At 38.6% G+C, this 25,109-nt stretch overlaps 2 protein-coding genes and 1 long non-coding RNA gene across 5 annotated transcripts; 1 reads left to right on the forward strand and 2 right to left on the reverse strand.

Moving 5' to 3' along the window:
• Window positions 1-2,694: 2,694 nt before the first annotated feature.
• On the reverse strand, window positions 2,695-5,027 carry LOC143890773 (uncharacterized). The gene is made up of 2 exons (XR_013255245.1): window positions 4,180-5,027; window positions 2,695-3,086 (listed from the first exon to the last, which is right to left on the reverse strand). It is a non-coding gene; the product is annotated as an uncharacterized LOC143890773 (long non-coding RNA).
• A 616-nt stretch (window positions 5,028-5,643) lies between these two features.
• Window positions 5,644-11,106, forward strand: LOC143889677 (flavonol synthase/flavanone 3-hydroxylase-like). Its single transcript, XM_077393972.1, has 3 exons — window positions 5,644-6,240; window positions 9,518-9,845; window positions 10,722-11,106. Exons 1-3 carry the CDS (start codon window positions 5,747-5,749, stop codon window positions 10,932-10,934), a joined length of 1,035 nt encoding a protein of 344 aa, XP_077250087.1. The 5' UTR covers window positions 5,644-5,746; the 3' UTR covers window positions 10,935-11,106.
• LOC143889678 (uncharacterized) lies at window positions 10,461-22,494 on the reverse strand. Of its 3 annotated transcripts, XR_013254903.1 has the most exons (7): window positions 21,763-22,492; window positions 19,454-19,579; window positions 16,687-16,838; window positions 16,321-16,477; window positions 11,840-12,088; window positions 11,556-11,748; window positions 10,461-11,428 (listed from the first exon to the last, which is right to left on the reverse strand). XR_013254903.1 is itself a non-coding variant. In XM_077393973.1 (5 exons), exons 1-5 carry the CDS (start codon window positions 22,234-22,236, stop codon window positions 11,698-11,700), a joined length of 960 nt encoding a protein of 319 aa, XP_077250088.1. In that variant the 5' UTR covers window positions 22,237-22,494; the 3' UTR covers window positions 10,461-11,697. The 3 variants fall into 3 exon arrangements, 1 of the variants encoding a protein (XP_077250088.1); XR_013254902.1 differs by having other exon boundaries at window positions 10,461-11,748; XM_077393973.1 differs by lacking the exon at window positions 11,840-12,088 and having other exon boundaries at window positions 10,461-11,748; window positions 21,763-22,494.
• Between the last annotated feature and the right edge of the window lie 2,615 nt (window positions 22,495-25,109).

Raw genomic sequence — 25,109 nt, forward strand, 5'->3', positions numbered from 1 at the left:
ACTTATCTAAGTGAAGTAAGCTTGAAAGTTCTCAAACTCAACAATCAGATAAAACAGGGCCTTGTGCCAATTTTATTGATTTTCTAGTGAAGTTTTAGTACATAAATACGACTAATATGTCTCCTAACATTTACCCAATAATATAAAATTTTAAAAGCCAATTTAGAACCAACACAGCAAAAAAATATGAAACCCATAACATGTAAAAGCGTTAATAAGTTCATGTAATTAAATGCATGTGTTGTTTAAGACTCTTTAACGTGTGCCTATAGCAAACATTCATTATTATATAAGTCCTCATTTTGGTCAGTAGAAGTCTATGTCTAGAATCATAGCAATGTGATGTCTCTTTACATGGATCCACGTGGTGTAAGCCCATGTAGTGAAGTATTTTTCAATAAGCCGGTAGGGGTCCCCACCAAACCCAGATTACCTATAAAAAACTGTAGCGAAGTTTTTTTCAAAAAGTATTTTACGGCCTATACCAAAGGATGATCCAAACCGTCCATTTGATCATTCCCAAATACGATGATCTCATCCCTACAATGTATAGAGGAATGACATATTTTGAAAACATCTATAGATCACTGGGTTCGGATCATCCTATGGAGATGATTTTTGGCACACAACTTATGGTGTAAGTTCGTATAGTCAAATATATTTTAAAAGTATCGTAATAAGGGACTATAAGGGCTTATTTTGAAAATGACACCCTGTCGTGCTTTCAATGGGAAATGTGAAATGTCTATGGGGGAATCGGAAGCAGAATCAACATATGACAGCAAGCATGTAAATCCTTCTATTGATAATGACACCCAGTATTAAAGCAAAGGAGTGCGGATATCATTTCTTCAGCCTAATATCACCAATTAAATATTTGATGGACCAGATTTTCCTCACCAAATGACCAATATATTAGCCCGCTTAGAATATATAGAAGATTTAACTACACCCTTGTATTGATAATGACACCTACTTTTTTGAAAAATAAGGGACTATATCATTTCCACAAGATGATCCCAACCCTTCGATCTATAGAGGTTTCCAAAATATGCCCTTCATGTATAGAATGTAGGGACTTGATTTTTGGTACACGCCCTATCTATGATGGGGCCTTACAAATGAATGGTTTGGATCAGCACAAAAAATGTGGGAGCCATGTGTTTGGGCACTGAAGCTCATATAAGCTTAAATGAGCTGAAGCTCACGAACAGGAGTTTTTTTAAACTTTTTATACAGTGACCATCCATCAAGGTCATATAATTTCTCTAAAATGGGCAGGTAAAAAGTTAAAGAAATTGGTGTATATAAATAGGGAAATGTTATCCGCACTACTGTATTTTGATGAGGGCACTCCTCACTTTATGAAAAGTACGGTATGGCCCGCACCATAGGATGATCGAAACCATCCATTAAATGGGCCACGACATAGGTTGTGCCCCAAAAATCATTTCCATAGGTTAATGCTAACCCTCCGATCTGAATGTTAGAGGGTTGATCCTAAACCTCTATAGATCGGATGCTAACCCCTCCGATCTGAATGTTAGAGGGTTGATCCTAAACCTCTATAGATCGGAGGGTTAGGATCAACCTATGGAAATGATTTTTGGGGCACAACCGGCCATACCGTACTTTTAATAAAGTGAGGAGTGCTCTCATCAAAATACAGTAGTGCGGATAACATTTCCCCATAAATATCCACAAATTGAACGGTTAAGATTATCCTATAGAGAAGAAATTTGCTTGTATGTATATAAACGTCCACAAATTGAAAGATTAGGATTTAGGTGAATAAAGCAATAAATAAGGACGGTGATAAATTCACCCCCTACTTTTCAAAATGGATTGTACAACCCACAACATAGGATGATCCAAACCGTCCATTTGATGGGCCACATATTAAATAGGTTTTGCCCCAAAATCAGTTCCATAGGATGATCAAATCTCTATAGATTGGACGGCCAGGATCATCCTATGGAAATGATTTTTTGGGGCACAACCTATTTACATTGTGACCCATCAAATGGACGGCTTGGATCATCCTATGGTGTGGGCTGTGAAGTCAATTTTGGACGCATTATCAAGGGGTAAAATTTGGTGTGCACTGCCGAGAATATCCTTAAAAAGAAGTAACAATTTCTATCAAAAATCATTACCGGATGAAGAAAGTGCCATGGGATATGAATGGAATTTTTGGCAAAGAGTAGAATGAATTGGTAAGGATTTAGGCTTTGACGTGTCTGGGTAGAAAAATAGTCAATGTTTGGAGTTATCTTTTAGGGGCAAAATAGGGAATTGCTAGGGTATTTATTGCCCAAATGAATGCCGAGAATACCCTTAAGGAAAATAGAAATGTCTATGCAAAAGGTAATGTGCTGGAATGTGGGACATGAATGGAAATAACGCAAAAGTGAGGATGACTTTAACCCGTGATTCACGCTTTATATATAGTACTAGTAAAGACCCGCCGTGCGATGCATGGCACGACAAAGAAAAGTAAATGATTCCAAAAATAAATGAGGTAAATAATGGGAATACATATTTTCTAAAGTATTTATAAAGAAGTGCAACCCTGGATAAACCAGGCATTTAAATACTATGACAAAGATTAACATGTGAAAGACAACTCATTCCTCATTAGCAAGAAAATTATCCTCTTCGTAATTAGCAAGAAAACTCATTGAACTCCATGTATAACGACCATCAACTTCCCACCAACTCAATTAAGACAATTAATTGATTAATTTGGCAAAATATAAAGGATATATTTCTGACTCAATTTAAAAAGGGTAGAACTTGCGGTACACACATATATCAATTTAATAGGGTATCCTGAGCCTATAAAAAATACAACGAAATAGGGTTTGAACATCAGCTATTGTCATAAAAACCATTACATGCAGATGAAGACAATGGAGTATATGTTGATCCTTGGGGTGCCTACTTTTTTCCCAGGGCCAAAACAATGTCCAGAAAGCTTCGAAGTCCCATCTCTCGGGCATAACCTCCAAATTTTCTTCACCACCATTAAAATAAAAAATTCCCTCCCAAAGTCTGTCGGTGCTAGGTTCCCTGAGTGTCGGCGACTGAAAAGGGGGCAAGACACCGATCATGCCGGAATAGAGTAGAAAGATGCCAAAAGATGGAAAGAAACATGAAAAGCTCCAAAATAATAAAATCATGAAAATGAAGTGCTCCAAAATAATAAAATCATGAGGAAATTGTGCAAAAGATTTTGGCCATATAAAATTTAGTATTCTAACTTCTTTATTTTTAAAATTTATACACCCTAGGTAGGTTTATAGGGATCAATAAGAGCAGTATATGTCTTCTAGTGGAAAATGAAAAAAACTAAAAATTTATGTTTGTAACATGTGTATCATGTTAGTTGTATAGTGACAAATATCAAGCACAGTAATTTCTCCATAGCTAGGATTACAATACCAAACAAAAATTCCACTAAAAATTTTCCTTTAAAAATTTAAAATCCAGAATTTAATCTCGAGAAAGACAATTGTGAAAGGTTAAATTCACTCTCGATTCTCGTTTAGCGAATGCCACATAAGAGGCAACAAAATATCTCTTTCGAAAGGTGTTGAAGGTGATAGAAGAGGACATGAGTGTCTGAAACAATCATGTTTATTTTCAAATAAAAAATCCCCAATCTTAAGCTCACCCTCTATCATGGATTTTCACAGCCGTGGATTTTATAGAGGTCAATGAAGAGATAAATTCATTAGTCTAGCATTGAGGGACCATGACATGATGTCACCAAATTCAACTTAAATATCTCTCTTGAAGAAAACTCTTATTGAAGAAACAAATAGGAAAAAGAGAAGCCCATAGCCAAACCTAACTTATTTATTGAATTTCACAAAGAGCAGAGAATAACCCAAACATGGCCTAAATTTTTAGTTCAACAATCACTTTTGAAATCAGATTTAATTCTTCCAGAGAAAGATATTTCCAGCCCATTTTCTAGTACTTCTACCTCCTTCACTAAAAATGGCTGCATTTCCAATACAACAAAATAGTATACTTTGCTGTTGAAAACAATGATTAAAAAAAATAAAAAAATACTTTGACTACAACATCCATTGAAATTAAAAGTTAACAGCTCACAAATAAGAAATAAAACAAATAATTTCACTTAATAAAAATAAATAAAAAGAACTCAACCTTATTTGTTGTTGATTTTTTTTTTAATGTTCTTTGTTGTTGATTGTTTTTCTTTTCCGGAAGAAGTCCACCCAACTCTTGCAGAGCACCCAAACGAAGGAACAAAAAACACGAAGATCATATAAGAGAAAGGGAAAAAATCCAAAACAAAAATTCCAAACACTACTTTACTATCCTGATTAGATGTTGTAGATGGAAAAAGAAAACCCTAGTAGACCTTGGTCTGAGGATCTATAAGATCAGAAAATAGGAATAAAATATGGTCATTAATAAATAATAAAAAAGAGAACCCGTCCTTCAGGGCACCCAAAAACAACTCGCCCATTTTATAGAAGAAATCAACCCAATCTTTAGTTATCCTGCAGAACACCTAAACAAAACAATCATATAAGAGAAAGGGGAAAACACCCAAAACAGGAAAAGAGAATACAAAAATAGAAGGGAAAAAATATATTTATTTATTTGTTGTTCTAAGGAAAGCATTTCTATCAAAATAGGAAGCCCTATAAACCTGAAAAAAAGATACATGCAGGCATTGTGAGTACAAAGGTAGCAAGAACCAAACAAACCCTTGTGAGAAAATAGACTTTCTGATGTCTTTTGGGAATGAGAAAATTGACTTGGGAGCTTTTCTGGAAATGAAGAAATATAGGTAAAGAGAGTTTTTGCTGGTAGGGTTTGGAGAAGAACTTCTGAAAGGGAGGATCGACTGAGTATTTGTTTTCTGGGGAACAGATGGAAAAGAGAGGACACGTGGTCGGTTACGTCGAGCAGGGGTAAAAAAATCTCTGACAAAAAAAATGAAAAATATCTCTAGAATGATTTGACACGTTGAATAGAAAAGGAAAAATGAAATTAGAATTTGTTGGAGGGTTCAACCGGAAAGAAGTCCAAAAAAAGAGGCTGGGGGAGTAAGGGACGATGACACGTGGCGGGGAACACTAAAAAATCCTTGCGGCTTATTATAGTAGAAGATAAGGATTGTAGATAGATTATAGATTCTAGATATGGGGATAGATATTCCAACCCATTCTCTCAATAACTGCATTCCTAATCAGCTGTCAGAGGTCCGGGACTTGCCACGGAAAGCCATTTCGCAGCGGTCTTTTGCAAGTGATTAATTGAATAGGACAAAATCTCCCAAAAAGTCACAATGTATGGCTAAACTGGCTATCATCATAACTTGCAAAAGACAGGCTGAGAAATGGATTTCCGCGAAATTGCCTAACAAATCCCCGGAGATTTTAGACACTTTGAAAAACGTACACACGCCGTGGGTGCATGCATAATGCATCTAACCTCTACCCAAGAAACGGTTGGTTGAGCATCATTACTGCCAATCCCTTTTGCAGAATTTGATAGTGACAATTGAAAAGTAGTCACTGGCTGGACAGGGTACGTCCTCACAAGCGACACACGTTAATGTTCTCAGCTCCTTATAAAACAGAACTCATACGATGAAGATGTACCGTGGTGAGAAAAAAACCAACCACCCTTGATATTTTATTCAAGGAGTTGCTGTTGGATAAAATATCAAAGCTATTCACTTATAAAATCTATTCACTTCATGTTACATTCAGCTACAAAGAAACCAAAACTTGTCCCTATGGAAGTGCAGAGAGTGCAAACCCTAGCTACAAATGGCCTCTCAGTGCTACCGGAAAAGTTCGTCCGACCACCTCACGAGAGGCCAGAGAACAGCAAGGCCCTCAAAGGTATCACCGTACCCACAATCTCTCTATCACTTCCTCACCATTTGTTGATCAGTGAAGTCTCCAGAGCTTCGAAAGAGTGGGGTTTCTTCATGGTGGTAGACCACGGTCTGTCACCGGAGCTCATTAACCGCCTTCAAGATGTTGGGAAGCGATTTTTTGAGCTCCCACAGGAAGAGAAAGAGAGCTACTCCAATGACATTGCTAGTGGAAGCATGGAGGGCTATGGAACCAAGATGGTTTCAAACCTTGAGCAGAAGGTGGAGTGGATCGACTATTATTTTCATCTCATTTGGCCTACTTCCAAGGTCGACTACACAAAATGGCCTACAAACCCACCTTCCTACAGGTATTTAAGTGATTCATGTAAAAGACCATTAGGGCGGATAACATGATTTTTTTTTTTTCATGATACATAGGTGCCTACAAGTGGAGATGAGGATGTAGGGGCTAAAAATCGGGAAACAAAAAACAGGAGACTAATGTCTCCAACCGATAGAAGTGGCTAAAAATCAGGAAACAAAAAATTCTACTAAAAATAGGATCGACTTTTTCCTTATTTTTAGCCACTTCCACGCTCATCTCGATGGTGCCCTCTCAAGTCTCTCTCCTTCCCACACTGCCTTTCCCTTCTCTCAAGTTTCACCACATGGTGATGCCGATTTATCATGAAAAAAAAAAAAAAAATTCCTGGCTGCCAGACATGGCCTTAATTAATGTCACTAATCTTCCATGCTTAATAGTAAACCCTAATAAATGCTTGGTAAATGATGTAGTCACCCCTTTTACTTGGCTACATCGTTGTAGTGTAAAAGGGTAGTCATAAATATATAATAGAGGGGCTGGCCTAGGGAAGAAAAAGGGGCGAATATATCACTTCCCTAGATGCTTATACGGAGTACCTTGGAGATAAATATGTGAAGAAAAAGATAGGTAAGTGATATATTCGCCCCTTTTCATTACTTGGGACACCCAGCAGCGGTGTACCTGCCAATCAGCCCCATTGAATACTCATTGATGCACTGTTGCTGGAGCCTGGCAGCGGTGTACCTGCCAATCAGCCCCATTGAATACTCATTGACGCACTGTTGCTGGGTGTGCTGGGTGTCCCAACTAATCAAAAGGGGGGGGATATGTCACTTCCCTAAAGATAAGAATAGAAGATGATAGAAATAGAAACATACTTCTTGCACATCCAGCTTAGTTGCCTAATCTATCACCAAGATGATCCAATAGTCAAGTCTACTGAGATATGATATAGTCAACCAACTGAACGCTAAACTTCTTAAGCATTTATGCATGGGATAATGATTTGTTTCTGCTAAATTATGAAAGCTACAATCTATGACTTATTTTACATCTTGTAAATACAAGAAGAAACCATCTTGGAGGACAGCCATAGGTGAGATCAATGCTAGATAACATAATTAATTTGCAGGGGCCACATGAGATATGAACGTCTAATCTTGTCGATTACAATAGGGCAATCCACATGGTCTTAGTTTAATGCCCAAGTGCCCAACAGAAAGATAAGGACATATACTGATACCGCTGAAAATTAATTGCACGTCCATTTGCAATTTTGCATGTAATTGTTTCTTTAGAATGCTACATGTAAGACATTTGCTAGAGACCAACGCAGAAGGCATTTCACACCTCGGCTGTTGCGTGTGAGAGCAGCCACACAGGCTCAGATTTTGTCATATTCATTTAATTCATCTGAGGTGGCTAGCAGGAAGCTTCTTCTTAATAAGTAATTACACTTGTGGAGAGAGTGAGATATTATAGAAAGTGTATAAAGAGAATTAGAGAGGGAAAATGACTTCTTAATCAGTTATTTGACTTACCAAAATACCCCTAACTAGCCATTATATAGATAATGAGGGGTATTCTGGTAAAAATCCTTCTACTATCCAAAATACCCCTAAAACTAGTCGTAATATAGCTGTTGAGGGGTGGAGTTTGGTAACATCATCAAAAGTCGTAGCGCGGGCCGACTTGGCCTGAAGTGCCCAAGCCTCGGCCCAGTCTAGCCCATATCACTAGGTCGTGCCATTTTATCACATGCGTCGGGTCCCCTAGCAGGCCGGCATAGCCCATTGCCACCTTGACCCACAACACAAGTGTTAGTAGAATCACTTATCACTCAAAAGTTCCCTTCCATCTAATTGTTCGGTTACCTTGGTTTCTGTCGAATTAGCAGTTCTAATAGTTCTAGCCAAAGAGTAGATGATGTTATCCAAAAAGTTCCTAAAAATGCCACCAATACTTGCCTTGTTTGGGTTGCCAAGGCAATCAACCGCGGACACTAAGTTTCAGAATTGCCATCTTTTCATATGAGATAATTTTTTTTGGATGTATGGTACTCTCTCTCTCTCATTCATCTTTAGAAGTGCTAATGATTTGGCTGATCGCCTTGCCAAATCAGGATCTTCTCCACCCCGGGAAGTGTACTTGTAATCAAGTTGCGGTGAATGGCAATGGTTTGGACAAGTGTTTACTGGTCAACTTCCTTCCTAACGATACATGCCACGTGGCCATACATGCCACGTGGACATCATCAGTTCCATAAATCCGACCAGCAAACACATGAAAAAACCGCTGCTATTCTGATGCAGGGATTGTCGAGCAGCAGCACAAGACGGAGATCAGCCAAGTAGCGACTAGATGAGGTTTTGAAAACCCATACCACAGTTTTTGAGAAAAACTCCGATATGACACAGGAAGGAGCAAAGATCCTTTAATCACGTGAAAGAGCCAAGGGATGTCTTTACGGATAATATTGTTCCATAAATTAACTTTATTCAAATCTATCTCTTTCTTTCCTCATACCATTACATTATATAGATGACCGAATTAAAAATAGAAACCCTAAATGATAACTTCAGACCTAAACAATTAATTCCAATCTTCCATCTAAAGCATCACAAATAAACTTTAGAAGCATAACTAAAATAACCTTAAAGTAGAAATCCTATACTAGATATATAGCATGTCGGTAAATTGTCCATAACTTTGTCAAATCAAGTTCAAATCAGATGATGTTGGGCTCGTTAGATAGGTAACCGAAAAACCTTTCTAAGGATACCAAAATTAGCCAAACAAACAAGATTTGATGCCTAAAATATGCTACAAATAAGATTGCAAAAATAGAAGTTGAAGGACTTGTTCCACGCAACACATTCTACATCACATTTGTCCCAACATGGTTAGATGATCCTAACCCTTAGATACACCAAGAGAAGATAAGCATTGATTTTTATAGTCCGCACTCAAGGTGATGTCTATTCGGCATGGGACGACGATCCTTTTGCTTGCCTCTTGATGGTTCACCGGATCAACAATTCCGATGGGTCATGCAGGACCCAACGTCGACTGTTAGTTTTCAATCCTAATAGTGATCATCCCTTGACTGTTAGTTTTCAATCCTAATAGTGATCATCCCTTAGTAAAACTCTATTTATCGACAATGTTTAAAGACTATAGTCAGTCATTGATCTCTACATTTTGAGTCAATGAAAACTCATTAACTCTTCTCACTCGCCCAGCCTACTCCTTCAACTCCAAGTTCGAGTTTTGAAACATTAATTAAAGTGAGCTCATGTGCTAAAGTCTCTATGTTGCAGGGAAGTGAATGAAAATTATGGAAAGGAACTAAGAAAGGTGGCAGATCGGCTAATGGAGGTGCTCTCAGAGGGGCTAGGTCTGGAAGCGAAGGCGTTGAAGGCTAGCTTGGGTGGTGAAGATATGGAGTTGGAGATGAAGATAAACATGTACCCACCGTGCCCACAACCAGAGCTAGCCTTAGGGGTGGAACCCCACACCGACATGTCGGCGCTCACCATACTTGTCCCCAACGAAGTGCCGGGACTTCAAGTGTGGAAAGACGGGAACTGGGTTGCTGTGGATTACTCGCCGAACACTCTCTTTGTTCACATCGGTGATCAGATCGAGGTATCGATCCCTTATTCTCCATACTGTTATTTAAATTTTTTTTGAAATGGCTGTAATTTAAATTAGGGTTGCAACTTGGGTCAGGTCGGGTTGAGCTTTTGCTAAAAAAATATATTAGAATTAACTTCAACTCGACCCAATTTTTTGTTAGAATCTCAAGCTGAATTCCTAAAAACGACCTGAGCTACATTCCTAATTTAAATTAGAGTCCAATTAGGAGGATCATTATCGTTTGGATCAATTCTAATGATAGACTTTTGGGTCTTACCGGGAACATGCATGTGTAATCAAGGCTGTTGATCTTTGTAGAGGTTTCTATAATATGTAGTTCCTCTATAGATCATACAGCTAGGATCATCCTATATGGAAATCATTTTTTGGGGCACAACATATTTATGTTGTGGCCCATCAAATGCGCAGTTTGGATCATCCCAGGGTGTGTCCCTTACAGTACTTTTGACTACACAGGCTTACACTACACTACGATGTTTTAATAACTACACTAACTCACCTTGTCTTTTACTATTTAATCGGCTGTAAAAGGTTATCACAGTACCCAAAAAACCTCTGACAATCTATTTTAAAAGAAAAGGACAAGGTAAATTAGTGCAATAATTATAAAAACATTGTAGTGCGGATGTCAGTAGCCTTCCCTTATTTTTGTTATTGCTACTATACATGCATGCATTTTAAAGGCCAATGTATGTATTGTATTTTGGCCATTCAAAACAAAACAAAAGGCCAATGTATTTGTTGTTCAGGCAAAAGCAACAAGTACAAGTACAAAGCTCACAACAACATTGTTGGACTATAACGATCAGTGGTTTTATTGGTTCTCACAATGTTAGTATTTTTCCTCTTCTTCTTTTTCTTTAGATATTGAGCAATGGGAGGTACAAGAGTGTCCTTCACAGGAGCCTGGTTAACAAGGAGAGGATGCGGATGTCATGGGCTTTGTTCTTTGTGCCTCCAAAGGATGCCTTGATTGGGCCTCTTCCACAACTGGTGAACGATAACAACCCTTCCTTGTTCCCCACCAAAACCTATGAAGCATTTAGGTATTGCAAGATTAATAAAGCCCCACAGTAAACAAAAGCCAAATGGTACCTTTAGGTGGGGCCCTTACCCTTTCTTATGTGGTGTGTCTTGCTCTTTTTAATTATTTTATTTTAGTCTCTCCGTCAGTTACAAGTAGAGACTAAAATGTCAAGACTTCCTTTTTGTCTGGCTCTATTTCAAGAACTGCAGTGCTTTTCGACTCTCTACAACATCTCCATGAAGCTGACACAACTATTAGTAGAGAAATCAACTTGGAGTCGCACTATGAACCATTCACATGGGCATGTGCTTTCAACTATATCTATAAACCATGGCATGTAAACTATTGGAATTTTATTCATGAAATTAGAAAATATAAACAACTGGTAGTACAAGGTTTGTGATAAATGCTAGTGAGCCAGAAGCTTACATGATTGACTTGGCCCCATCCTTAACCTGGAACATCAGATTGGAGCATTGGAAGTTGGTACACTCTCAACCTAGTCTCCAAAATTACCTCTTCTCGGTATCGGCATTTTTTTTTTCTACGGAAAATAAGGTTGACAGAATTACAAACTTACAATTGTAAATAATATTCATCAGGTACACACTGAGAGAATGTTGAGAAATTCACCGAACATGTATCCGGTGGAGTAATGTTTAAAAACTTACATCTGAAGAGAACTATTGAAAGCTCAAGAAAAGTCGACTCGGGTGAGACGATGAATGAGGCGGTAAACTGTTCATTAACTCAGGCAAGTCAAAAACATTTTGATTGACTAGATAGAACAACATTCGGACTCAAGTGCTTCAGCTACTGCCAAGGCACAACACTAAGCACTTTCCTGTTGAGGGTAACACAATCCTACAAAAGATAAATAGAAGTTGTTAGGCTCTCACAAAAGTCTGAATTGATTCCAATTATTGTTATCTGAAACTGGTTTAGTATGCCTTACACTGGCTAGCAGGTAGTGTCCATCTGAATTCTGAACACTTGAAGGTTTATCGAGGATGTTTTCGTATATGGAAGTAACATCTATGGCTAAAAACATTGATGTTTCCAAAGATTAAAATAGCACAGAACCCTGGTTATCTTTTTTTTCTTTTCCAATTGGAGTGTCTAGCATCTGAAGAAGTTGTTGAACAACTTAATATGTTTGCCCCGTTCTTAAGTCAAACACTGTAATACTTTGGCGGATTGAAAGCTACACAATAAAAATTTTCATATCAAAAGATATGATAATATTTGGCATGCATAGATTATAAGAAACACAAATCTTCCAACTTCCAACATTTGGAATTGGAGATGTAAAGAACATAAAAAGGAAACAAAGTGGCATGTAGCAGTAGGATCACTAATCCAACTTAAAATGATTTGTTAAGAAATTTGGCTTTGTTATCAACCACATTCACATTGGAAACCATAAAGTTGATTGCAAGTAATTACATATTGCGGAAAATATGAACTTTCAATGATGGGGACCATCCTAGGGCCCATATTCTAATAGTAAGTATCCGCTAGGTGTCTTTTAAGTCCCTTAAGTTATAGGAGGGGTATCATGGTCTTTTCTCACCAATATCACATGATTTCTTCAAGTCGTAGGTGTTTAAAATGGGGCCCACATGTTTATTACGTATTTCTCAAATTATAAGGTAACTTAACAGATGAGGACATGGCCTCGACCTGGCAACTTGAGATTGAATCAGATTGAATTTTGACAGTTTCAGTTAGAAGAAGAGGGGAAGACTCCCTTGGAGCACTCAACGGCCCTTAGAACATCAGAGAAATTAATGGTAAAAAATCTCAAACTAAGACCAAGAGACTCTATTTGCACCCAAGTTCGAGATGGCCATCCGAAAAATTCACAAAACCTCTAGCAAACTCATAACACCAGACACCTTCTTTGAGATGATCTTATCGGAATCATGGGATGCTGGAGGACATGTCACAGTATATGACAAACCAAGCTGCCCATAACATGGACGTCTAATACTGGTTCAAGTCCATGTGATCTGAATTGATCTCTTGATTAATCGTTTACTACAGTTGGTACTGTATTTCCAATCTCCAGGTGAATACCATCAAATAAATCGTCAAAAAATTGCATCTAGATTTGCATCTTTAAATGCTGACATGTCTGAAAACAGAAAATCTCTCTCCAATCGATCAGAAAAGCTAAATGCATAACCAACAGCTTCTAGTGAATGAAGCCTTTCTTCTTGAATAACTTGTTATAATTGGCATATTCTGAATATATGGAGCATGCATCTTTATTCAGAACATGGACATCAAGATGCTATTTTGAAGTTACTCATGAAGATGACAGTCGATATAGAATTGAAAGTATGCCGTATGAATATGCAGAGAAGGAACCCCAAGGACAAGAGTTTTCCAATGTGTATGGATAACTTCCACAATTAGCTAGAAAGAGATCAGCTCTCCTTCAGTGTTTTGCAGTTAGCACATCCATCTGAATTCAGAACTGCTCCAACTAGAAACCGAAAGAAAAAAAAATAAAAAAATTCCAACAAGAATGATGCCCCTGTTCCCTCTCCTGCTTTTGCTGCTCTATCCCTCCTCCGGTTCATAAACATATTGCAACAGAAATTGTTCAGGATGAAAATCAGATGTGAAGTGATGCACTAAAATCTGCTTCTAGGGTCTGTTGTGAATCTTGCAACATTAGGTAGTTGCGGTGGGGTCAAATAGGAAAGATTCACCCGAAGTACTCTCTTTTTTAACCAGTTCAAAAAAAGTACTCTTTTTTACTTAGGTGGACTAACAAGGAACTAATGTGGCATGAAAGGAGATCTGAAAGCACTTCCTACCTCAGCTCTAAATGTAAATTCATTCTCAAATACAGCAATTCGGTTTCCTTGTAGATGGACTACAATGAAAGTCAAGATCATCTTTAATACTTCTTCATTCAGTCACAAATATCTTGAATGGAGGAGTAATCTCCCAGGCTAATCCCATAACCTCAATTTGCTGTACGCCTGTACAGGGCTATATCGAGAGCATCAGAAGGAAGTAGTTTTTGGTTTCGTTTTGCCAAGCCTTGCAACCAGATCAAGTGACCAGTGAGGATACAACCATTAATTTAAAACTGTCAATGTATATACATCACAAGACTTCCAACAAGCATTAGACATGCAAAACCGTAGGGAGTCTCCAAGTCCCTGCTTATTAGCACCGAGAATTTGAGCTTAATAACGTCAAGTTCCACAATTGATGCAGAAAACACAAACACATCGCCCAGATTTAAAGGTTCTGAATGAACTCCAAATGTAAACAACAAAATTCAGCCAATCATTTATTTTTATTTTTTTGAACTGGTCAGTTTCATGCAATCATGAGACCTAAATGCATACAACTTAATTTATTAAAGAGCTCTTAATGAATTAAAGATCCAGGCCTAACACGTTCAGTTCTGAATCATGCTAATTCTGCCACCCAAAGACCAAACCTTTTGCAAATGATGCCAGAGATCAGATCTGAGCATGCACGGCTAATATTCTGCCACTCGATTTATTTATTTATTTTGAATGGTTCTGCCACTCACTTGATGATGTCCAGATTTCAGAGGCTTGAAACATTAATTAACAGAAAGGAGAGTGTGCATACGGAATCGTGGCCATTTCACAAATAGTGATTGGCTTCTTTCCTTTTCTTTTCTTTTCTCTTTTCCATTAAAGGCTTGCAACCAGATTCCAAAGAAATCAACTGCAGGTAATAGAAGATAGCACTTACAACATGTAGGGGTCACAAACTCTCCACAAATAGATGATCCAGTGAAATTGCCTTTCCAATGGGTTGCACGACCAGTATCACCATCTGATTTCAGTTTCCTCTATGATGAATTTGACCCGAACTCTTGAAGAGCTTGTCGTAGGACAACAAACTATAGATTTGACAATATGCCTTACAAATCAAGGAGATGAAAATGAAGAAGATGGGAGCTTGATGATCAAACTCAAGAATCTGCCTCTTTGAACAAAATTCCCATGGATTTCCTCTTTTGCAAGAAGGCTTCCCTCCAAAATGTTCATTTTGGATCTAAAATCCCTTCCTTCCAATTCAATTTTCAAAATTCAAGATCTAATACAATAGAGAGGGAAAGTGCCTACTTATAGCCAATTACAATGTGAAAAGACCTATCTACCCCTATTTGTGGTAAAGACTAAAAAACCAAGAATAAAAGAGCAAAATAACCAATCTACCAATAATAAGCAACAAAGACATAAATGGACATGACAACTAGCCAAAATGACCAATCTACCCTACTGGAGCAATGTCGCATGCAGATGGGATAAGGCATCACATTTCCCTTAATCTTGGTTCAAATCGATTTCGTGTCCGTATTCTTGACATTCTTTCATCTTGCAAGAAATTGAAAACTGTAAATCTTACTAGAAAAAGTCTGGATGGCCAAATTCCAGAGCTTAGAAAATCTGCAGGCCTTCATTTCTGGCCTGCTTCTATTGCAACTCATAGATCATATCTCTCACATTTAGCTCGGTGAACTAAGAACACAGTTCAGAACTTGATATCTCAAAAGAACCAAACCCAACAATTTGGAATTTGTGGTTCAGATATAATGAATCTTGAGAACAGTTTCAGCAACATGTAGAAGGTTGATGACAATATAGAAGCTACCGAAATGTCTTATAAGCTGACCATTAGCAACCAATTGATGTTCACGGTTCTTAGCTTAGCAAAAGCTGAACGGAATGTAATTCTGTTGCTCGGTTTTAGGCCAGCTCACCACTGAACTGGACTCTATGTTGTTGGAATCTGCATTCTAGCTGGTAGAGTAATTATTCTGATGTATATCAATCTTTGGTTCTGATCTATAAAGCCCTGTCCTTTTCAGATTTTGACAACCGATGGTGACGACCCCAACCGATTATTTGCTCAAAATTAAACATAATTTCGGGCCAATAATCGGTTGGGTCCTCCACCATCGCTTGTCAGAATCTGAAACAAACATGGCCTAAGTGACAGCAGTTCTGGGATTTAACTTCAATAGATTTGAACAAGACCTGGTTGCTTCAGAGTGTGATCATTGTTTGACAGCAATTCAGACATCTGTGTGAAACGGAATCGAATTTGTATTCTGCTGCGCTCATTGTTACAGTTCAGAACAAACTGAACTGAATTTTGATTGCAGTTGTTTTTATTCACAGTTTGTAATGTAACAATAGAAGGCAACTTGGGAACTAATCTACATGCAGGATTAAAAATAAGGATGAAAATGTAGGTATAAATCCATGAAGATCGTTCTCATCCAACTAAACCTACAGGCTGGGAAGTAGTAGTGGGCATGCAACCAAATATTTAAACTCAGAAAATGGAACAAAACTAAACCTATGAATCTAACATAATGAGAAGACATTACATGAAAAAATAACAAGAAGAGAACATCATTTAGCATACCTTCCAAGAATATAGAGAGCGCATTGATAGATTTGCATGTTCTGGTCCATCAACACGTAGACGGAGAGGTTGATCCATAACTACCAGTGCTGTCTCGATATCAAGAAAGCCCGCTTTTACCATCCTCCTCAATGCTCTAATTTGGGAGATCCTCCCTCTTTAAGAAAGTGACAAGTTAGATTAAGTAGGAAGAAACCCCCTTAATTGCACACTGTAGAGTCCTAACTACAAAGTGTCATACATAAAGAAGGCTAACAAGAAAAGCAATGCCACTAACAGGAATAAAAAAGAAGATGAGAATTAGATCACTAAAAAAATAAAGATAAAAATTAGAATTTGTTCAACAATAAAGGCAAATTCACACACCTGCTTGGTTCTCTAAGTGGTGATAGACGCTCCGGTGACGGTATAATCCCGGCTAGCAGTGCAGATTCTGCCAGACTAAGAAGGGAAGGTTGCTTCCCAAAATAAAAGGCTGATGCTGCTTCAATTCCATAGACTCCATGTCCCCAGTATATCTACAACATAAAATTCCTATTAGATTTTCGAGTATACGGGTGGATCGCACATTGAATTAAGGAGGTATGATCCCAAGAAACAAGAATATTTAAGGGATTTCAGTATTAAGCAGGAGTGATGTTTATATACAAGAACTAGTGTTCTTGGATGTGCTATGCATGGTTGTATAATAAAAGGCCCTAACCCATCATAAGGTGAGCCCATCCTATGCATGTGCTTGGGTAGAGATCGTGGGATCCACCCAGCACAACTAGGTAAAATGGTAATCCACACCCGATGAAAGCCAGGGGAAGAGGCAGGGGAACCCTTTTAAAAGTTCCAAAATTACCCTTCCCCTCCCCTACCCACCCCCCCTCTTTAATTTCACAATTTTTGTTAAGGGGGGCAAATGGTCTTATGGAAAAATGCATCTAGTTCCATAACCACCTTTTTCTTTCCAAAAGGTGACTTTCCATATCCACAAAATCCATTTTTTTAGGGATATTTTCGTTCTCTGTTTCTCTCACGTTCGTTCTCTGTTTCAAGGCGATTTCAGACGAAGGTATGCTCCTCTCTCTCTCTCTCTCTCTCTCTCTCTCTCTCTCTCTCTCTCTCTATGTTTCTCTGTATCTCTCTCTCTCCCTCTCTCTCTCTCTCTCTCTCTAGGACTGCCTTAATCTCTCCCTCTTTTGGCCTCTCTCAATTTCTCTTCTTTATTTTCAAAACCGACTTCCATTTTCAAAGTGTTTTCCTTCAAGTTTTACTATCATATGATAACAAGAATGTTGGAATGAGTGACTGATTCTCATAGTAAGCACTAACACTCCAATAAAAAACAAGGTTTTATTGAAGGCCTTCCCTGGATCACATTTCTTGTAATTTAACTCCACTCCCAAACCCACCGATTTTTAAAGCGACTGCCCATTTTTTCTTAGCTCAAGGTGCTAGTGGATAAGCTAATGCGGAGGGTCCATAAAATTTGATTACTTTAAGACATAAGCTACTGTTCTTCTTCAATCAGGGTTTTAGACAAGGTTGTAAATTTTGGTTTTGGTTTCGGATTTGGCCACAACGGAAATAAAAAAATTTCGGTGGAAATTTTGGTAAATTTCGGCGAAATCCTATAAAAAAATGATTCCATGCAAATTCCGTTTCAGTCTTGGTGCAAATCCAAAATTTCGCCCAAAATATTTCAGTTTTGGCATAAATTTAAAACCATGGCTCTAGAGTGTGGTGCCCCGGATGAACAAAATGAGAGATTCAAGAACGTAAAAGAAAACATTACACATGTTAAAAATACCAGTATGAGTATGAACAGGCTTTATAAGATACTAAAACTCCAAGTGATCCATGGTCATGGTTTCACTCATATATTTAATTATGTTATACTAAACTAACATTGTAGAAAAACAGACGTAAAAAAAAATATTATAATTTTAAAACTGCCAATATGAATATGATCAGGCAGGCTCCATAAAGATACTAAAACTCCAAGTGATCCATGGTTATGGTTTCGCTCATTTATTTAATTATGGTATACTAAGCCAACCTTGTAGAAAATCAACCTACCAATGGTCAAATGACTATCACATCCATATCTTGTTAATGAATAGAAACTAACAAACATCATGAAGTCCTCATCTAGATAGATTATTGAAACTACTCAAACTCTCCAACATAGTGCGATGAGAATATACTTAATGGTCTGGGGGGAGTAATATTATAATATTTGTTTATCCATTGAAGCATGTATGACACCAACCTGCATCCAACTGAATATTCCACAGAATAATAAAATCAACCTACCAATGGTCAAATGACCATCACAGCCATATCTTGTTAATGAAGAGAAACTAACAAACAACATGAAGTCCTCATATAGATAGATTATTGAAACTACTCAAACTCTCCAACATAGTGCGATGAGAATATACTTAATGGTCTAGGGGGGGAGTAATATTATAATATTTGTTTATCCATTGAAGCGTGTAAGACACCAACCTTAATCCAACTGAATATTCCACAGAATAATTGACAATTGTACTAAAAAGAGGGGTTTAAAATGTCTTGGGCAATGCTATCATCATGATATCATGCCATTGCTAACTTTTCACACACATCAAGCAGCTGCTTCTTGGTTTTAAAGTTGTGATTGTAGGATTTCTCTAACTTTGAGTGAGAATATTAAGAGGGGAATTGACGTCGCTCTGTACATAGATCAGCTCCATATCTGTATTAATTTTAGTTATGTGGTGGGTAATTTGGTTAAATTGATCACACTGCACTTTGCACAGATGAGATCTTCATCAACGAACATTAGACAAAAGCTATCCATTTAACTCTTCAAATGTTATATATTACACAGATGAGATCTTCATCAACGAACATTAGACAAAAGCTATCCATTTAACTCTTCGAATGTTATATATCCCCCCACCACTTCAATGACAACTTACTTATCATGCCTTCATCTATGAATGATTTTTAAAGAAGCTTCCACTATTTTTCTTCAATCACCAAGCAAACAAATCAAATCAAACAATATGATCTTTCGAAAACGAAAAACACAATGGCAAAACAGCAGAGCATCCAATAAACAAATTGGCTTTGTGCAAATAACACAGATACAACTTACCATACTCAAATAGGAGCATAATATCTTCCATTTGGACAATTTCCTCTCCAACATCAGTGCCAACACCATCTCCACAACTTTTCTCGAGAACTTACGTTCACTATTCAAAAAGACATTCTTCACAAGCTGTTTGAAGAAATCAAGAATAATAATAGTAAAGAATTAGAAACCACAAATGACATAAAGATTATCACAGCCAAATCATTTTTGCATTCTATTCCAAATCAAGTTTAATTGCACACCATTGTAATGCATAAACAGAAAACAGAAAACAGAAAGGGAAGACCTTCTAGACTACAATGATACATGAATTTGCAAGTAAAAAGGTTGGAATACGTTGCGAACCCAAATCGGTCGACAACATGATTGATCTTCTTAGAGGGAAGATCGATATTTCGACCGCTCGACCCACTTCGAGGGAAGGGTCAGTCCTCCTTTGTGTGCAAAAACACAATTTTCGGAATAGATTTGTTCATTCATTTCAAAAAGATTGCTTACATACTATATACAAATAGAAAACCCACTTGACCACTTCCTCTAAAACTCCTACCCAAGCTAATCTAGATAACCCTTATCTCTAATGCTCTGTTTGGTTGCTGGAAGTTGGGTGGGGAATTAGGAGAAGAAGAAGTTTAAGGGGAGAAGAAGATTAGATTGGGAGAAGAATAGTAGAAGATTGACCCGTTGTGTTTGGTTGCGCGACAATCCGCGAGAAGATTAGCGGAAGATGTAAGGGTGCCATTACCAAAATAGAGGGTGGAAGAGAGAGAAAAGAGAATAAGACAAGAACTTCTTGAGATCTTCACCATGAAAGAAGATTAGGGGGGGGACATCTCCGCCACGTAGGATAAAAAGTAATAATGATGTCTAGAAGTTGTCTAGTGGTCAAAGGGCTAAATGGCAACCAAACATGCTTTGGGGAGATCTTTGGAAAATCTCAAGCATTTGAAACTCCTACATTCCCCCCAAAATGGGCAACCAAACATAGCATAAGGGTCTGTTTGGTTGGCCTTTTCAGGGCTTTGTTAGGTATGTTTGCATGTGCGGCATAGACTTGGAAAGTAGTGGAATAAAAAGTCAACAGGAAGGAGACAAGCATTGGATTTGACTGGAATTACCTCAGAGAATAGTGGTAAGTAGCGTTTGGTTGTGGGGCATAGACTCAAAGAGAAGGGGTGTCATTACCAAATATAGAGTGAAGAGAGAGGAGGAAGAGAGAGAAAGAGAGTAAAAAGCACCATTCCCAAGATTTATCAACCAAAATTCTCTCTTTTTTGTAGAATTGGGTTTGAAAGTTATAAGGAGGAGGTATGAATGCCATCTCAACAAACATGCAGTAATTATGTTGGAACATGCTAAGGAGTCTCTTGGGAGTTCAATGCAATATTGGCAACCAAATAAGGAATAGGATTTACTTTTTCTTCAAAATCCTGATGGCTGTCAAGAATTCGTGCAACCTACCTAAGACTCCTATGCATACCAAACAACTAAAGAGAAAATTCCACGAGCTTGCCATGTCGATTGCTTGGGTAAAGGCTATTCAATGCTTCAAATTTGTTTCCGCCTATGACTTATGGGAAGGGTGGAAAGTTGTGGCTTTTAGTGTGGACAAAAAGCAAAAGGCTGTTGAAGAATGGGCTCCACTGGAGTAGGAATTTTTTAAACTTAATTTTGATGGGTCGAATTTGGGGAACCCGGGCCAGGCCGATATTGGCGGAGTCTTAAGGAATGATCGTGGTGAGGTCATTTGGGCCTTCACATGGCTGCTTGGGGTGTCAGATTCATCGGAGGCCGAAGTGAGAGTTGTTTACCAGGGTATCAAGTTTCTAGCCAGAGATTGTTTGAATAATCTGGTGATTGAGGGGGATTCGCTCATTGTCATTCGTTGGTTTAACGGTTCGGCTACTCATCCTTGGTGGTTTAATCATCTCTTCGATGAGATGGGCGATTGGATGCGATCCTTAACTTTTCGTTTTAGGCATATTCGTAGATCTGCTAATTCAACACCAGATGCTCTAGCCAGAGACAATATCTTTCTAGAGGAGTTGGCGCTATTCGATTCTCTTGATGTTTTGATGCTAGCATTTTTCTCTTATTGCTCCCATGTTATTTTTTCCTTGTATTTTGACCATCTCGGTCTTCTTTTGGCTATGTTCAAAAGAAAAATAAAAAATAAAAAAATTCACTAGCTATAAAAAAAATATAAACTAATTTATTCTACCCTAAGTAGGACCCATCTACGCACCAAACAGAATAAGATTGTCTATTTTGTTTTACAATTTGAAAAAAGAAAAAGAAAAAAGAGGCACCTGCTGAGTGATGGTGCTCCCCCCTCCGCCGGCCGATAAGGAGAGGACGGCGCGAGAGAGGCCAACAGGGTCGATTCCACAATGCTGGAAGAAGCGGCGGTCTTCTGAAGCAACAACAGCTTGCCATAAATGAGAAGGGAGATGGGCGGCGGCCACTGATTCGGCGTCGGCCGAGAAAGCAATGAGGTAGTGCCAACGTTGAGGGAAATCAGGAGGAAGGAGAGAGAGGAAGAAGAGGCGGAGAGAGATGAAGATGGAGAAAAAGAGAAAGGAAATTAGGGTTTTGAAAGGGAAGTTGTGGGGTTTGAAGCTTGGGCTTTGGGGGGGCCTGGGAGATGGAGGGCGGAGGGAACAAAGGTTGGGTTTGTAGGGTTTTTGGGAAATGGGTTTGGGGTAAAACAGAAGCTTGTTGTTGTTGTTGAAACGAATGGGGTTATTTGAGAGAATAATGTGATGGGAATAGAGTAAGGACATTGATATAGCAAATGAGGGGGATTGAGAAACGAGATTTTGGAAGAAGGGTCTTTGGAAAAATGGTCTGTTTTGGAAGAATGGTCTTTAATCTTACCTTCATAAGCATAGTCCTACATAGATTTCTGAGGATGGAAAGGGGGTTTTATACTTTGGGGTTTGGATAGTGGTGAAGAGAGGAAGTAGTGGGCACTTGGCTGAACCCATTTGTTTGGTGTGTTTCCTAAGCCGATGTTTTCTTTGCCATGGTTACAGATTACAAATGAGTGAAAAAACAAAGGTTAAGGGAGCACATGTTAGTTAGATTCATTTAATACAATTATGATTGTAATTTTATGTGCCATGGAAACTTGAACTTGCTTGGTTGACCAACATGATTTTTTGCACAAACCGATTCTTAGAGAAAAAAATATGTTTTTCTGGTGGACTTAACTCGGTCGACCGAACACTTCTTGTCGATTGAACCTGGGTGATTTTGGGTTTTTTAACCCTTGTGATTTTTTTTGAAAATCCTCAAAACCAAAATTAAATGGTTTCTATCAACCCCTTTAATGGTTTTGGTGATTCTAGATCCAATGAAATCGAAATTAAGAGTGAATCTAATGATTCGGACAATTGCCAAAATCCCTAGGAGGGAAAGTTCCGTGACGAATCCAACTCGAAATCAACCAAAAAATAAAGACATCCTATGTCCACAAAGGATCCACAACCTCTGATAGTCGAGGATGGGCTACGGGCTCACAGTGGATTATCGCATGATCTATCCTTGGTTGCAAGACCACCTAATCTAATTCCCTAGTTAGGCTCCGATACTGCTATTAGTTAAATCCAGGTGAATCAAATGATCAAGGCACAGCAGAATGCCTTGGAACGTGCAAATAACAAAAAAATTCTTCCCTTGGTCAAAATCTAGGATTCCTAGTCACTAGATTTTCCATGGTGATCAAAAGTAAATTCATAAGAATAAGAAAAACAAACCAAATCGGTAGTCCACTTGGCTTTGAATCTTCTCAAAAGATGAACGTCTCAGAAGTCGGAGTGATGGCTCCTTCTTTGAATGCTTGGACTATAGAGGAATTTTTGAAGAACCCTACTTCAAGTAATGGATGTGGTACTTGTCTAGTGGATCCAACCACAAGGCGATATATGGTATTTCTATAGTGAATGATGCCACATTGGTGAAATGTGGTTTTCCTTAGTGGGCCCTGTCGCAGGGTTAAGTGCAGTCATAGTCTCAAAGACTGTAAATTTTCAAAAAGTGTTTTAAAATTTATAAATTATTTTATACAAATGTAGATTACAGAGCCATGTAAGACTTGACTAATAATGCTCATTGTTTTACAAAGGAAAATGATTTTCTTGAATGCCTTTGTTTTGAAATATTTTATCTCACATGCTTGATCAGACTGGATAAGGTTGATGACTACTTACTGGGCTGTCTAGCTCACTCTACAATTATCTTGTTTCAGATGATCAGTCGGGTTAGATACCTCCAAGGTTGACGTAAATAAATAGAGGATAATTTTAGAAGCTTAAAAACTGTTATTGTTTTTTATGGAAAAAATACAGATACACCCCGTCAACTTTCTGACATTTTCAACTCTAACCCTGACTTTGAAAGTCACCAACTACACCCCATGATGTTTCAAGTTGTATAAGGTAGACCCCCTCAGTTGACGGTTGCTCTACAGATCGAAGGGTTAGGATGATCCTATGGAGCTGATTTTTTAGGCACACCCTATCTATGCCAGTGCCCGTCAAATGAACGTTTTGGATCATCCAAACAATGTGGGCTCACTATGTTTTTGGTAGTGTTTAGATTCGGGTATGGCGTTTGGAGGGGAGTATGGGGTCTGTTAGGGGTAAAATCAGCACATACGGCACCAACCCTCAAATCTATCCTTCGTCATTCAACTAGATCCCGTTGACTTTCACAAGCAGCACTCCTTACCGAACCACACCCCTAAGGCAACACCTTCATACGGTAACGAACCTCAAAAGAAGTCAAGCACAATCACGGGAATCTCTCCACAGTGCGACCAATCCGGACTACCGTTGGACGCCGGGCGCGATATTCAAAATTCAAACATCCCGCCAAGGCCGCTATCCAAGATCTCCGCCCAGAATCATCGGAAATCATATCTCCACAATTTTATTCTCCATCCATCACGCTCCACGTGGGCTAAATTAAAGGCCTAATTGAGATCTCCAAGATCGTGGATCTCCCTCCCTATAAAAAGGGGTCTACACACTCAAGCAAGGGGATTCAGTCACTTCTCCTTCTCCCCCTTTGGTCTGGTAACTTGATTTGGTCTTCCTCCATTCATCGTCCATTGTCTGTGATTGCCTATTTCTGACTTGAATGTCGAAGTGGTCGTCCGAAGCTACAACTCCGGGCCCACTGACACTTTCTGTGAGCGCAGGATTCCAGGTTTTGCAAAGCTAGTTCGTGCAGTCAGATTTTGGGCGTCATCAGATTGGCACCATCCATGGGACCGTTTATGCCAAGGTAAAAAACTACCTCCCAACCTAACGGTGGAATGGTGACGAGAAGCCAAGCCAGTCAACCAAACCAGGGACGGCCGGAAGAGACAGGTGAAATGGTTGTCTCCGGTGACGCTCCAGTTACTATGACAGCCTTCAACCAGTTCACGCAACAATTCGGAGACGTTGCAGTCGCACTCCAACAGATACTTCAAAGAATCCCTCCTCAATCGGTGGCACCACCTCCGCCAGTAAATCCGCCGGCCGAGAAAATCTCACCTGCCGAAATATCAGAAGAGCAAGAATCTTCAGAAGGGCGAAATCCTCAGAATCCTATACCCCGCTAGCATCAACAAGGATCTACATCAATCACTGGTCCGCCATCTAACTAT

Source organism: Tasmannia lanceolata, unplaced genomic scaffold (assembly GCF_043159265.1).
Source record: "Tasmannia lanceolata isolate RefF3 unplaced genomic scaffold, GAP_Taslan_0.1 ptg000013l, whole genome shotgun sequence".
Lineage (NCBI taxonomy): Eukaryota > Viridiplantae > Streptophyta > Magnoliopsida > Canellales > Winteraceae > Tasmannia > Tasmannia lanceolata.